Source organism: Mytilus californianus, unplaced genomic scaffold (genome assembly GCF_021869535.1).
Source record: "Mytilus californianus isolate M0D057914Y unplaced genomic scaffold, xbMytCali1.0.p SCAF_1, whole genome shotgun sequence".
In the NCBI taxonomy this organism is placed as follows: domain Eukaryota; kingdom Metazoa; phylum Mollusca; class Bivalvia; order Mytilida; family Mytilidae; genus Mytilus; species Mytilus californianus.
Genome location: NW_026262581.1, coordinates 58,472,175 through 58,486,874, shown reverse-complemented (window position 1 = coordinate 58,486,874; position 14,700 = coordinate 58,472,175). Strand labels below are relative to the sequence as shown.

The window sequence follows — 14,700 nt, the reverse complement described above, 5'->3', positions numbered from 1 at the left end:
TGTGTACGCGTTCAACCCTCCCTAACTGTGACAGTGGTGTAACAGCACAACATAAGAATAGACTACTATATGAAGAATTCGAATATACAATCTATACATAAAGTATCACTGGATGAGAATTTGAAACTATCAACATATCCAATTTCAAAGTAAAAAAAACTCAAAAAGAGAGAGAGAGAGAGAGAGAGAGAGAGAGAGAGAGAGAGAGAGAGAGAGAGAGAGAGGGGGAGGGGGTAGAGAGGGGGAAATACATACGTAACACGGAATAACTTTAGATCTTCGTTTTTTCAAAATATATTTCCACTGATGTTGACAGTCAGCTGATCGGATAATCTATGAAGCAGATGATAGGAAATTTCAAAATTTTTACATATATTTTCGAATATAAAATCAAGTTACTAATTCCCGCTCTTACTTAAGTAAATTTAGATATTATTTCCTTCAACTGCCGTTCGTAAATAGGGATGAGTAAACTTATCCTTTTCATATTTTGATTTATTTACATTCCAATTTTAGTCCAATCATTTGTCTTCACCAAATACGATGATGTTGTTGGCACAACAACGATCGTTTTCAATGCATAATTGTACTTTATTGAAATCCTCAGTGGAAAAACTGACGACAAAAGTAATCGTCTTTTGAACATAATGTTTTTCAACGTTTGCGTACTTTGCACGGACGCTTTTGATTTGGAGCTGTCAAGAGAAAAGGGTTCTGGGTAAGAAAGAGAAAAGATACAACGAAACAGAAAAATCATTCACAGAAAACTAACGATTAAAGAACACAAATCCCACAAAAAAATGTAGCCAATGTTCTCAGATGCTCTCTAAGGGTAAACAGTTTCCGCTCCATTAGAGGCCACCGCCATGTTGCTCGTTTCAAGTAAAAGTCCGCTGATGAGTCCTATTTGGTGAAAGATTAAAGTAAAGTCAGAGTTATCAAATAATGTTATTATTTTCTTCTATATATAACAAGTCAAGAGAATATAACAGTTTTGTGTACACGTATTCCATAATGTTTCTATATATCTGACATTTCAATCTCGTTTTATTTTATGCTGGCTGTTCCTATCACAGTTAATTTTTCTTATGCACATGCAGTTGGACTTATGATTTTGATTGGCCCCTTTTTTTGCAAGAGAAATTCTGTACAGATTTACGCTTAGTTTTACACAAGATTAAGGTTTATATAAAGACACAAGCCTTTGCTTTTAACCACTGCCGGCATTCTTTGATACGGTATTAAAAGTCTTAACGATACGGTTAAGTCTGTCTCATATCTTGGATTACATCTAGAAATTGACAATGAGGGTCAGCTGAGAACAAAACTTTAAGACAAAAGAGATGATTTCAGCTTCCCAAATGGTGAACTTTCCATTTCTGTGTAGCAACATTCCAGCAGCGCCTGCATATGAAGTAGATATCTCCCAGTTGATACGATGTTCAGAGCTTGCATTTCCTATCATGATTTCCTCGATAGAGGGTCGCTGCTTTCAATGAAGTTATTAGACTAATAGTAATAAGTGATGAAGTTGAAGTCATTCCTTCGAAAATTTTAAAGACGCCATCAAGAGTTGGTTGACCGTTATGGAATATCTGTTTCGCAGATGACGACGGATATGTTCCAAATGTGACCTACCAAATTAGACTTGTCACCTGGTTTGTACTTACATGAGCAACACGACTGGTACCACAAGCATATCCTGTTCCACAAATGAGTACAAACCCGGTGGTAAGTCTAATTAATTTTGGTACACATGTAGTTCACATTCGAGGAGAAGAAGAGTGGATTGTGGCTACGACAATTGGAACATATCTGTCATCAACTGTGAGTCAGATATTCCATAACGATCAACCAATTTGTGATACTTTATTTACCTTTAAGGGGACCATTAACTGTCATGTATATCCTTTGTTATGAAAAACATGATTCAATTTTAAGATTTCACATTTGGTCAAGTTTCAGTGTTAGAAAATGAACATGACAGACGGTTTCCGAAATTGTAGATGGCTTAGGGTCAAGTTAAATATAAAGAGCCGCCAATTACCAATCCTCTATTGTGTGATTCCTTATCAAGATGAAAATAAATGAAACTTGTAAAACAAAACAAAATGCATAAAAAAGTTGTGCTGAAATTAAAACAAGAGTGCACACTTGAAATGTTTCGCCTGACCACGATTGATTTTATGTTGCAAGTCTTAAAGATAAAGGTTTTAACACAAGTATCACATAAACTAAACCAATGATGTTCAAGGTCAGATAAACTCTGCCAGACATACATACGCACCTTACAATCATTCAATACATCAAATATAGTTAACCTATTGTTTATAGTATCCAAGAAAATCTTCTGAATCACATTGCTCTATGAACCATGAACCACGGTCAGATGATACATGCCGGAGAAACATGTACTATACTTCATTCCATGCACCAAATATAGTTGACATATTGCTTATAGTATGTAAGAAACAGACTTAGTCTGGAAAACTTAACATCAACCAATGATTTAAAAAAATGAGATCAAGGTCATACGATACATGCAAGACAGACATGCACCTCTTACAATCATTCCATGTACGAAATATACTTGACCTACTGCTTATAGAACATGTATCTAAGAAACAGATTAAACAGGAAAACTTGTAACATAAAAATGAGGTCAAGGTCAGACGAACCCTGTTAGACGGACTTGTACACCTAACAATTATTGCATACATCTAATATAGTCGACATATTGCTTAGAGTACCTAAAATGACCAAACTATGGAAACTTAACATTGACCATTGACCAATGAACCATGAAAATGAGGTCAAGGTCAGATGAAACCTATCAGAATGACATGTACACCTTATAAACATTCCATACACCACGTATCGTTGACCTACTGCTGATAGTATCTGAGAAACGGACATAATCACGTAACTTTAACCTTGATCACTGATCCCTGAAATGAGGTCGAGATCAGGTTCCAAAGACGAAATATAATTGAATTATTGCTTATAGCATCCGAAAAACGGACCGAGGTGACAACGAAAACCAAACATTGAGCAATGAACCATGAAACTGAGGTCAGGGTCAATAAATACTATCAGACAAACATGTTCACATCACAATCAAATAAAGTTTACTTATTGCTTATAATATCTGAGAAATGGATCTTTGAAATGAGGTCATGGTAGGATGAAACCTGCAAGCCCATGATTGACATGTGTTCCATACACCAAATATATAGTTGTCCTATATCTAAAAGAATCGAAGAAATGGACTCAACCACCTGAACTAAAAATTGACAAATGAACCATAAAAAAGGTCAAGGTCACATGAACCCTACCAGACGGACATGTATACCTTGCAATGATTCTATATACCAAATACAGTTGACCTAACACTAGAAAAAAATCGTATTATAAAAAAGAATTTGTTAAGCAACCACTGAACCATGAAAATGAGGTCAATAAGGCATCTGTATACAAGATTATAAAGAATCCATAGGATAGAGAATGAAAACAGGGAAAGTGTCAAAGAGACAACAACCATGTCTTCTACCTTCTGAAATGCCACTGGATTAGCATACCTATTCCTCGCATTCTTCATCATTCTACTTTCTTTGCTAGCGAGAAAACAAAATTCCTAAGAATGATGAAGAATATAAGGAAAGGAATTCTTATCCGGTGGCAGCAACAGCTATAAAGATTCAGGGATAAAAAATGATAAACAATCCAAAATGGAAAAAAACAGTCTGAATTTATGTATTAACATTAATGAGCGTACATGAACACGTACATGATATGAAATCAATCAATCAATCAACATGTTTTTTTTTTCTCTTTTGGATATTTCATCATTTTTTATCCCTGAATCTTTATAGCTTTAAATACATTAAGGTATGGGTTTTGCTCTTCCAAAAGGCCCTACAGTCAGTCAGTGACATTTAGTTGTCACATTAGCAATTACACAATATCTCCTTATTTTATAAGTATGGTTTCTGAGGAACATACTTGATCTTGAAATCTTAATCTGGACAGTGACTTTTAAAAATAAAAATCCTATCATTTGGGAGAAAAACAAATATTCCCTACAGCAAATACACATACCAGGTACTGCTGACTTTATACTTGCTGCTGAAGAACAAATCCAACCATGGGTACTTCTTTAGAATACTGGATTATAAAAATGAAATCAAGGAAAAGTGGTTAGGACAAAAAGCTGACAAGATTTTATCATTAACAATATCTACAATATTCACATACAGCAGAAACTACAATAGTAATTATCCAACTTTTCTATTTTTGTATGTATTTTAAAAACTTAAACCAATGTATTTTTCATTAATAAAATATATTTCTAACTCCAGTCTGACAATTAAATTTGAATTTGAATTGGCTGGAATAAAATGACATATAATTCATAATGGTAGTTGCCTTTATTTATCACATATATATCATTTAACAATCATGGTTAATGAATAACAACAATCTGGTTAAAACATGAATCATATTGCACTTAAACATAAGAAATAAATCACAAAAGACAAAATTTGTTCTTTATGAGATGAGTATAAATGACTTTACAATCTCTTGATATTATGGTTTTGTATTGTTTTGATTTTATCAAACCCAGATGCTATGTGTCTTTTAATACCATTTAACACTCAACTGCACCTAAGCTGTTCTAAAACAAAGTAGCAAAAATCCTATGGCCTATATCTCTTCCAATCTAAGGTTCAAAATATATAATTCTATAAAATAAATGGGTAACAAAGTGAAATATTTTTCTTTTTATTATTTACCCTCCTTTCCTTTACCCTATCCCCCCATATAAACACAAAAAACAACACATTTATCAATCTGTATATATTTAGTATCACTATACACTGTCTCAAAATATAAAATGTATTTGTACAAGGGATAGAAACTAGTAGAATGCCAGGTTTTGCAGATCATTTCTATCATGTTTCGAGCTGAGTACTGGTACAAATCAAATTTTAATAAAGAGACAGTGTAGTTACTCTCTTTATACTTCAACTTTTCCAAATGAAATGTTTTTGAAAACCAAAAATTTAAGGTATTTAAGGTTGAAGATGTAACACTCTCACAAACCTCACTAAATTCTAAATTATTAATGTCAAAAACATAAAAGTGAGGTAATAAGAGGTCACTGATTAATTGTATAATTTTACTATCTAGGGACAAAAAAAATCATATGCAAAGAATGTTAACACTTAATGATCTTAAAACTGACCACTTTTAAATACACCTGACCTTCTCCATTCAGGTAATTTTAAATGGCAAAAATTATTTGAATTAGAAATTAGAAAAAAATTCAACTAACTATAAATAAATTTTTTTTTCTTGTTAATTGGAAAAGAATTACATAAGATGAGGTATATGAGAAAGCAACTCCCTGAATAATAAGGAATTACCGTTGTGGCATAAACCTTCATGTACACAACAAGTGTAAAAATCTTCTCCTTTGACAAACAAGTCATCTGTATATCATGCTTCAGGCTTTTTCAGTTTTCATGCTCCTTAATAACATTTGCATTTTTCTCTGCTTTCTAAACATTTATTTTCAGGGTATCAAATTAATTCTTACTACAGAAAAGTGGTTTAAATGAGTGGGTTAAATGTTACTTTTGGTATCTTAGCATTTATTACTTAACAAATGAAGATTAATGTAAAAATAAGGAGATGTGGTATGATTGCCAATGAGACAACTATCCACCAAAGTTCAAATGAAGTGGATGTAAGCAATTATAGGCAACTGTACAGCCTTCAACAATCAGAAAAATCCATGCCATATAGATGGCTATAAAAGGCCCTCACATGAAAAATATGAAACAATTCTATTGAGAAAACTAATGTACCTTTTCTGTTGATGAAATTTTTAGAAAAAAAAAGATTTATTTTTGCCTACTGAAATGGTCTCTTCAAAATATTTATTCTCATACTTCTAAAATATTGAAATGATATTCAATTCTATGCAATCACATTTAAATAACTTTATGTCTAGTCTTTAAAGTTGATTTAAATATAGACAAACTTAATTATATTGAGTATGTATTTTTCACAGGTGGTCGATTCCCAAAATTCTTCCACATATTATGACCTGACACAATATCAAGTATTTGTTTTAATTACAGAATTATAAAATAAAATTTAAAGTTCTTTTCAGAATTTGTTGGTGAAAAGACTAACAATTACACACCGCTACCGCTGAATGTTTAAAATCTGCCGTTTAAATAATGTGGTTTATATGATTGTTGAGGTCTTTTAACTGTTTATTAGAACGCCATAATTTATACACCATGTCTGAAAATAACACTAATACTAATTAATAAAAGTTACAACCTCAAATATTATTTCAAAATTGTGTTGTCCAGTTTTTTGTGTTTCTTCCCTAGGTAATCCTCACAAAATAAGTGAATTTAATAGTACAATTAAAGTCTGTGAAATATATACTTACTATAACATTTTTTTAATAGCATTTAAAACTTGATTTTGGTAAAGTAGGAAAAAATTCTCTTTTTCCTGGGTTAGTAGAAAATAAAATTGCAGCTGCAGATTGTATGTAAGCAAAAAGCTTATCAATTTGCCCTATCAATCAATGATAACTTTCCTTTATGTCAAAATTACCCTGGTCAGTCCTTACTTGAACATACAAGTATTAAAAAGGGATATTGCTACATATGATATTCAACACATAAGATTGACTTATTAAAATTAAAAGTAATCTCAATAGATCCTTTTCACATTACTGACTTTTGACTCTGGAGTATATAATTTTTCTGCAGGTTAACTTCATTGTGGTAGGACATTCTGGTACTTGTTCAAGTAAGAGCAACTGAAAGAAGTAAAAATCAAGCTTACAATCAGTGCAATTTTGGGAAAAAAAGTACTGTTTTCCGTTGATTTTGTCATGTATAAAAATCATAAAATAGTTAATGTTCTCCCAAATTGCACTGATTGTAAGCTATGTTTCAGTTTTTTTACCTAGCTTATATAATTTTAAATATTACTATTTCAAATTTCAGCATTGTTCAAAACATGGCTATTGTACTGTGAAGCCAGGGTCACAAGAATTTTTTTCCACTATGATTTCTTTATATATCCTGCATGCAAGGCATACGCTCATTATTAATACGGTATGCAAAAAAAAACCTTTATAAAATCAGACTTTCTTTTGCAATTCCATCTTTCCTCGGCAGAGATTTTAAACCAATACTCTTGTTTGCGTGCTGCTTTTTTTTAAAGTAAAGTCTCTTTCTAAGTATTTCCAATAGCTTGACAACAACTATAGCATAAATGACATCATGGACATGTGGAGTATACTGTGACCACATGGTGACAACCAGAGAAATGCTGTTCCAAGAAACATTGAAAACTTAAAAAGTCATTGATACAATTACCTGAAAAATGTGACATCTGTTTAATATTAATCTAATCCTTCAAAATCTTTGCAACCAAAATTCTAAATTGTTCATGTTCACATTTATATTGTAGGATAAATGCTGATGCATAAGTCTTATTTGAAAAAGTGGAAAACTTCCTTCTTAAAACCGAATTCAGTACTTTGGCAGATAAAATAAATGTCTATATAAAGATAAGGAGTTGTAGTATGATTGCATTTGAGACAACTACCCACCAGAGACCAAAGGATGAGGATGGAAACAACCCAAAGGGCACTTAATGGCCTTCAACAATGAACAAAACCTTTACCATATAGTAAGATATAAATGGCTCGGACATGACAAAATATGAAACAATTCAAAAGTGATATATTGGAGAAAAAGGATGGAGTAGACTTTGATGAGATAACTATCTCATAATACAGTGGAACATTCATCACAGGTAAAAAAAAAAAACGTGTCAATGGTTGTATTATGGAAAAACTTTGAGTAAAGTAAACATGATTACAGTGTAAAATATGGCACAAACATAACTTATAAACCAATAACATATTATAATAAATTATCACCTAATGATTTAAATCTATTTCTCTTTAGCTCATTCACCTTAAAGTTTATGACTCTACTAGACAGTTGAGTAATAATTACTGTAAATCAGAACTGTGATCAAAGAATATCCATAATTTTTCTGAAACAACTAGCACTTTAACATATCAGGGACAAAGGTTCATACAGTTTCATGTAAACACTAAACAGAATGCAATCATTTTACAGGAAAGAGCTAAATTCCTCTTTTCATAATTCAGGTACAGTTAGAGTTCTTTCCCTTTTGGAGGATTTACCAAAAACGTTTTTGGTGTTACTTCCAAAATAATGACAAATGTCGAAGCATTGATTTGAAATCTTATTGTTCCAAAAAAGACTTACTATATTATAAGAATCCAAATCCCCAGTCTTCTTGATCAATATTTTTTTCTTTATTTATCAATTCAATTCTTTTCTAGTAACAAAAATATATGTCCATACGACAGCATGCCCTGCATGCTATCAAATTTCCATGTTCAGTGATTACAAAATCTGGGTCATACCCCTCATTTGGCATATATTTAAAAACCTTCACATCATAAGGAACATGCGTTCTAAATTTTAAGTTGACGTTACCGCAACTTATTGGTTAACTACATAAAATTCAAAACTATAGTCTGATACTTGATGGGTTGACAAACAGACAGACAACGCACTGACCAGAAAACATATTGCCTTCGATATCAAAGGCAGGGCACTTAAATCACATTTGTTTGTTATTCCCTCAACATTACCACAGAGAAGGTACCTTACCAAGGGAAAGATAACTCTACTAAATTTTAGGTGAAAACACCATTACTACACATATACATGCTACAAAGTTTTAATCACCCAATATGTCAGCAAAGTGAAATATATTTCAGAGTAAAAAAGGCTGGGAATACATATTATGAAACAGGTTGAAATCAACAGATATTTTTCATAAAAAAAACCCTTCAAAACAATGATTTTTAGGACAAATTTTTGGCATTCTCTTAACAATATACTGTAATTTATGGTTAGAGATACTGGTACCTTTTGCTGGATGAGTAGCCCTGAATCGTAAAATATACAATCTACAATAATACATTATTTTCACTAAAGAGAAAACATACAGTATTTTTTCTATAATTATTATGCAACAAAATATAACATAACTCAGCATTCAAAAAAGTATTCTCCAATAAGCACTTGCAAATATACCTAATTATATGGCTACATTGACAAAAAAAAAATAAAATGGAAAAAATCTTAAAAATGTCAAAATACTATTTCAATGAACAAAAGAGCATTGTATCTCATTATTTTCACATATTCTATATAAATACAAGGAGCTAAAATGTGTTTGATTCTGGTAGTCAGCTGTGATGCTGACCATTACTTTTCATAGTAAATCGTCCCATTTGTAATAAAATTAAAGACATATCCAGCTACCTCTTTTCCTTTCACACTCCACAAATTAATCATATTTACTAAAATGCTACAGTGATAGATCATTTTTAAAAAAAGAAAAGTATTCTAATTAATGCCCCCCATCTGAATCCACCCCTGTCTTGATTATACTGACTTTAATAAAATAAAATGTATTTAAATGATAAAGTAAAATTACTTTCATGATTTACAACAATTTGATTTGATTAAAAAGATGGATAACAACATTAAAATAAATTAAAAAAAATAAATGCACAAACCAATGTTTTTGATGCATGTCAATCAATGGATTCAAATTCAACCTATAACATAGTAAATGTCTTCAATACTGATAATGCCATATTTTGCCTAAACCTTTGGTGCACTTTTATCAACCGTCACTGCCTTCTTCAGTCCACCTTTACTGAAATTCTGTATAGATCCTAGTAGAGCACCTCTTTCATTGGACACTGGAGGTAAAGGTGCTGCCGGACCAGATGGTGGAGGGGGAGGAGGAGGGGCTGCAGGAGCACCTGGTGGAGGGGGGTGGTGGTGGTGGAGCACCAGGAGGGGGTGGGGCAGGAGGAGCTGGTGGGGCAGCTGGTACTGGAGGAGCTGAAAAATAAGAAAATAGGTCAATTACAATCTGAAACTTATATTGTCATCTCTAAGAAGACGTGACATTAAAACCAAATTCAGCAGCATTATCATTTATACTGGGGAAGTGTTTTTGTTGTTTCCAATTTTCCTGTTTTTCTTACTAAAATAGGACATTAAATTCTCAGACAATTTCAGTATCATGAAGTTTTGAATTGTTTGAAATCACAACTTAAGATTGCACAAAATATTAAATTTCAATAATGACAAATTTGCTTTTACCATTAAAACTGCTTTCACAGTACATGTATATCAGATATTATGCTTTGGAATTTCTTTCACAGTACATGTATATCAGAAATTATGCTTTGGAATTTCTTTCACAGTACATGTATATCAGAAATTATGCTTTGGAATTTCTTTCACAGTACATGTATATCAGAAATTATGCTTTGGAATTTCTTTCACAGTACATGTATATCAGAAATTATGCTTTTGAATTTCTTTCACAGTACATGTATATCAGAAATTAGGCTTTTGAATTTCTTTCACGTTTTTATATCTGTAAGTTTTTCAAAGGGAGCGTTCCTTTCATTATTTTGTTTCACATTTGTCTAAAATTACTCCAAATTTGTGATAAGCTTTAAATTCAGGTTGGTCTTTGACCTCTGATCATAAAAATCTTTAGGGATTACCATTTCCTTACAAATAATATGAATTGCAACCACAGTTTTTCAAGACTAACAATGGGATTTGCTTTTTTTTCTCCTGTTTACTTAAGATGTAACACATGAGTGACAATTACCTGATGAAAGTGTATTCAAACATTTTAAATAAATTGTTGAAAGAGATATGCCTCGCCTATCAGCAGAAAATTCAGAAAAAGACAATAGAATGGACAGCAACATTGCTAATTAATACATTGTTGCTGGACATAGAGGGCAGTGCGTCAAAATGATTGTCAACCCGAGATGTACTGATAGTAATGCAACTAATAAGAAAATAGAATTCTCTATTATAAATATCAAACTAACTTAAGGTCAAGTTACAGTAAATGGGCTATGTCACAGATTTTCTTAAAATTTCACATACAACTTTGGCTTGTTGAACTTGAAATGAAAATCGAAAAAAATGCATTTACCTCTTTTATGATCTGAAATATAATTGATCTAATCCTTTCAAAATAGGTGAACATTTGTATAGAAAGCACATAAAATTTGCGAAAAAACATTCTTAAATTTGACTTAAAATCATAAAATTTCCAATTTAACTCCATAGAATTTTCTTCAAAAAACCAAATGTTGTTGGTAAAAAAATTTCCCTTTTAATGATGTTAAATAATAATAGGGTTATAGACTTCTTTTTAACAGTATACATCATTCAAAGTGGTGTACTAGGTGAAAAAATACCACAAAACGTCAAAATAATCGCAACGTCATTGCGTTATAGGCTGTAAAACGTAGATTTTTGACATTTTTCATTACTAACAAGGTTAATACACTAATAACAAAGTCGGTGACCATATGATTATTTCATATTATTAAAACGGAAATTTATGTATCATCAACATATAGTTTATTAAGAAAAATCTATGGATTTGAAATTGGAGATTTGATGATTTTAAGACAAATTTATAAACATTTTTTGCTGATTTCATGTGTTTTCTATACAAATGTTCATCTATTTTGAAAGAATTCAATCAGTAATATTTCACAAAAAAAAAAGATAAAGACATTTTTTTTTTGATTTTCAGATATAAATCAACAAGCCAAAGTTGTATGCAAAATTTTACCAAAATCTGTGACATAGCCCATTTACTGTTCCTTGACCTTAAGTAGAATACTTAACATTGAAAATTGGTAATTAATTGAATGTCACTGGACCATAACCTAGGCGACAGGGCCTAGAAATAGTCATCAATCTGATATGTACTGATAATATCTTTGATCTATCACAAGTAGTTTCTATCAAACTGACTAAAGCAGAAAACTTAACATTTGTTAAAGCCTTCAACAATGACAACGATGACGCAGCAGGAAAAGCTACACAATGCCTCACCTTATCAAAATTAATTCAAAGTTGCTGGACAATGACAAAGAGGGCAACACATCAAAATCATCATCAAACTGAGATGTACTGATAGAAATCAGTAAGGCAACTTTATAGAATCACTGATCTATTACAAGTAGTTCCTATCAAACCGATTTAAGCAGAAAACTTAACATTGAAAATTACTAATCAATTCAAAGTCACCAGACCATGACCTTAGGGTTAGGGCCTTGAAATGTCTTACCTTCCGCGACTTTCGTTGCAGGGGAGACAAACACTGCTTTGAAACATCCTTATAACTACTTGACAACATATATAATGTTTTCTATAGTACACACCAATTTTTATTTTTTCAATACTGCCATAATTTGCTTGACCATGTCTTATTATTTATGATGAACAGATATATTTTTAGGATAATTCTTTTGTTTTTACTTAATTATTATAATACAATATTATATGATTTGTAATAACAATGATCAACAATGAAAAGTTGGTTACGTTTTGGAAAAATCTATTTGGTCCCAGGTTATGTTAATAGTGCTCTTCTAAAACATATTAGTTTCTCCAAGATCTATTATTAGTATATCAAAACACTACAATTTATACATATTCAGAAAATATTTTAGATAATAATCTGACATCAAAGCCTAGCTAAAGCAATTGATAATTACAATATTCCATCAAGTACTGTAAATTCAGAAATTATTGAAGGATCTTTTATGGTGAAATTGGCATGACCAACCAAAATTTGAGATTAATTATTGCAATCTCAGGAATAGCTGCAAACAAATATCATAACATCAGTTCTTATTATTGCGATACTCATCCAGTCACATTAGTCGCATTAATAAAAACATCGCAATAATTTCTCAATTTACAGTATATAGTTCTAGCTTTTCAAGTGTGCAAACTTTATTCAGGGTAATGAAACACACAGCAGTTCTTTTTCATAATTTAAACATTTTACGTAATAAATCTGAACCATATGATAAAAATAATCCAGAATAATTGCATTGATGGGATCTGGATGTCAGTGGTAAAATTTATGCATATCATGGATTTATATTTTATATGTTGCCTAATCTATTATGTAAAATGTCACTTTACTTATTTATACCTGTATATTTTTTTTATGTAATGCTGGTGCTATTATCAGTGTAGCTCCAACATGGTCAAATCTTACCTGCTACCTTGTAACCTGACTTCTCATTGAAAAGGACCTGTGACCTCTAACACAGGTTTCTTGTTAAACATAAACCTGTCTAATTTGCTTAAAAGTGACCTGATAACCTGGTGCATTTTTTAAAGGTGACCTTGTGACCTAAGTGGAATAACCTACTGGAGCCCTATCAGTTAAATATTATATCAGCCAATAACATAAATTTGTAAGGGTCTTCAATGTCAAATTCCAAAAATATTTTGCTGTATTTCAAATAAACATCTTTTGTCTTACTACCTCTAAGAGGAAGCCTCTGTTGTAGAGCAATTTAGGAAGCAAACATTTAAATTTGGAGAAACTTGTAGGACTTTAATTTGGTAAGTCCAGAAGTTGCTTATGAAGATTTTGGTTAGTTTTTAGCACATGTAACACATAAATCCACCTTTAAGTTTATTGTATACCTCTGGTCAATGTTATTTATAATAAGATAAAAATTTGCACAACTAAAAAAATAGAGTAATATAATATGATATAAAGATTGCTTTTACATATAGAAAATCTTCTTGCTTTAAGCTTAATAAAAAAGAAGAAAAAAAATCATTAAGTCAAAGAACCCACTCCATTAAAATAAAAGCTATACAGATAGAATGTAAATGCACACAACAATGAAATTTAATAGATGTTATAATGAAAACATGCATATGACATTGTACCTAGATCAGGAGCTCTTTGATGATTCTGAAAACATGAATAGTTTAATAAAACAATTTTTTAATTATTAAATTGAAAAAATCATGAATTATGTAAACATTTTAGAAATGTAAACATTAATAAATCAACAAAAAAAGAGATATGATGTTATTCAGTTAAGACCAAAAATATCAGCCATAGAATAAATCAATGATTTAAAAAATCAGCAAAAATGTTAAAAGCTCACACAAAAAAAAATATCCATGGAGAAATTAACTATGTTTTCAATTTTAACACTTTTCTTATCACTAACCTGAATAGTGTTTGAGGTTATCAATAATCAAAAGAGTTGGCACACAAATGACTAGCATGCTGCATAAGATTTTTTTTAAAGGGCAATAAACTGAGATTATCTTACCACTGGAGCAAAAAAATGAGGTCAAGGTCATATGAAATATGTCAGATGGATAAATAATCTTCTGAACCAATCAACAATTTAAATACTGTTGACATATCATATATAGGTACTGATGAATAGACCTTAATCTAAAAATTTAATTTTGCAAATGGCGGGTGAAAATGAAGTCCAGGCCATATGACATAATTCAGATGAAAATATACTACTCACAACAGATCAACTTCCCAAAAATTATCAAACTATCATGTATATTTACTGTGGAACAGATTTCATCCTGAAAATTAAACTTAACCTTACTGCATGAGCTTATAATGAGGTCAATGCCATAACATATGTCAAAGAAACATAACTTTGAATCCAATCTACATTATATATACTGTTGATCCATCATGTATTAT

The 14,700-nt window shown here is 31.1% G+C and overlaps 1 protein-coding gene across 1 annotated transcript in view; it reads right to left on the bottom strand.

Annotated features, from left to right (window-relative positions):
- Window positions 1-4,408: 4,408 nt before the first annotated feature.
- Window positions 4,409-14,700, bottom strand: part of LOC127704997 (PX domain-containing protein kinase-like protein) — a 32,407-nt gene continuing 22,115 nt past the window's right edge. The window contains 2 exon segments of the mRNA XM_052209247.1: window positions 4,409-9,932; window positions 9,934-10,001. Of these exon segments, the coding sequence (XP_052065207.1) occupies window positions 9,756-9,932; window positions 9,934-10,001 (245 nt within the window). The 3' untranslated portion in view covers window positions 4,409-9,755.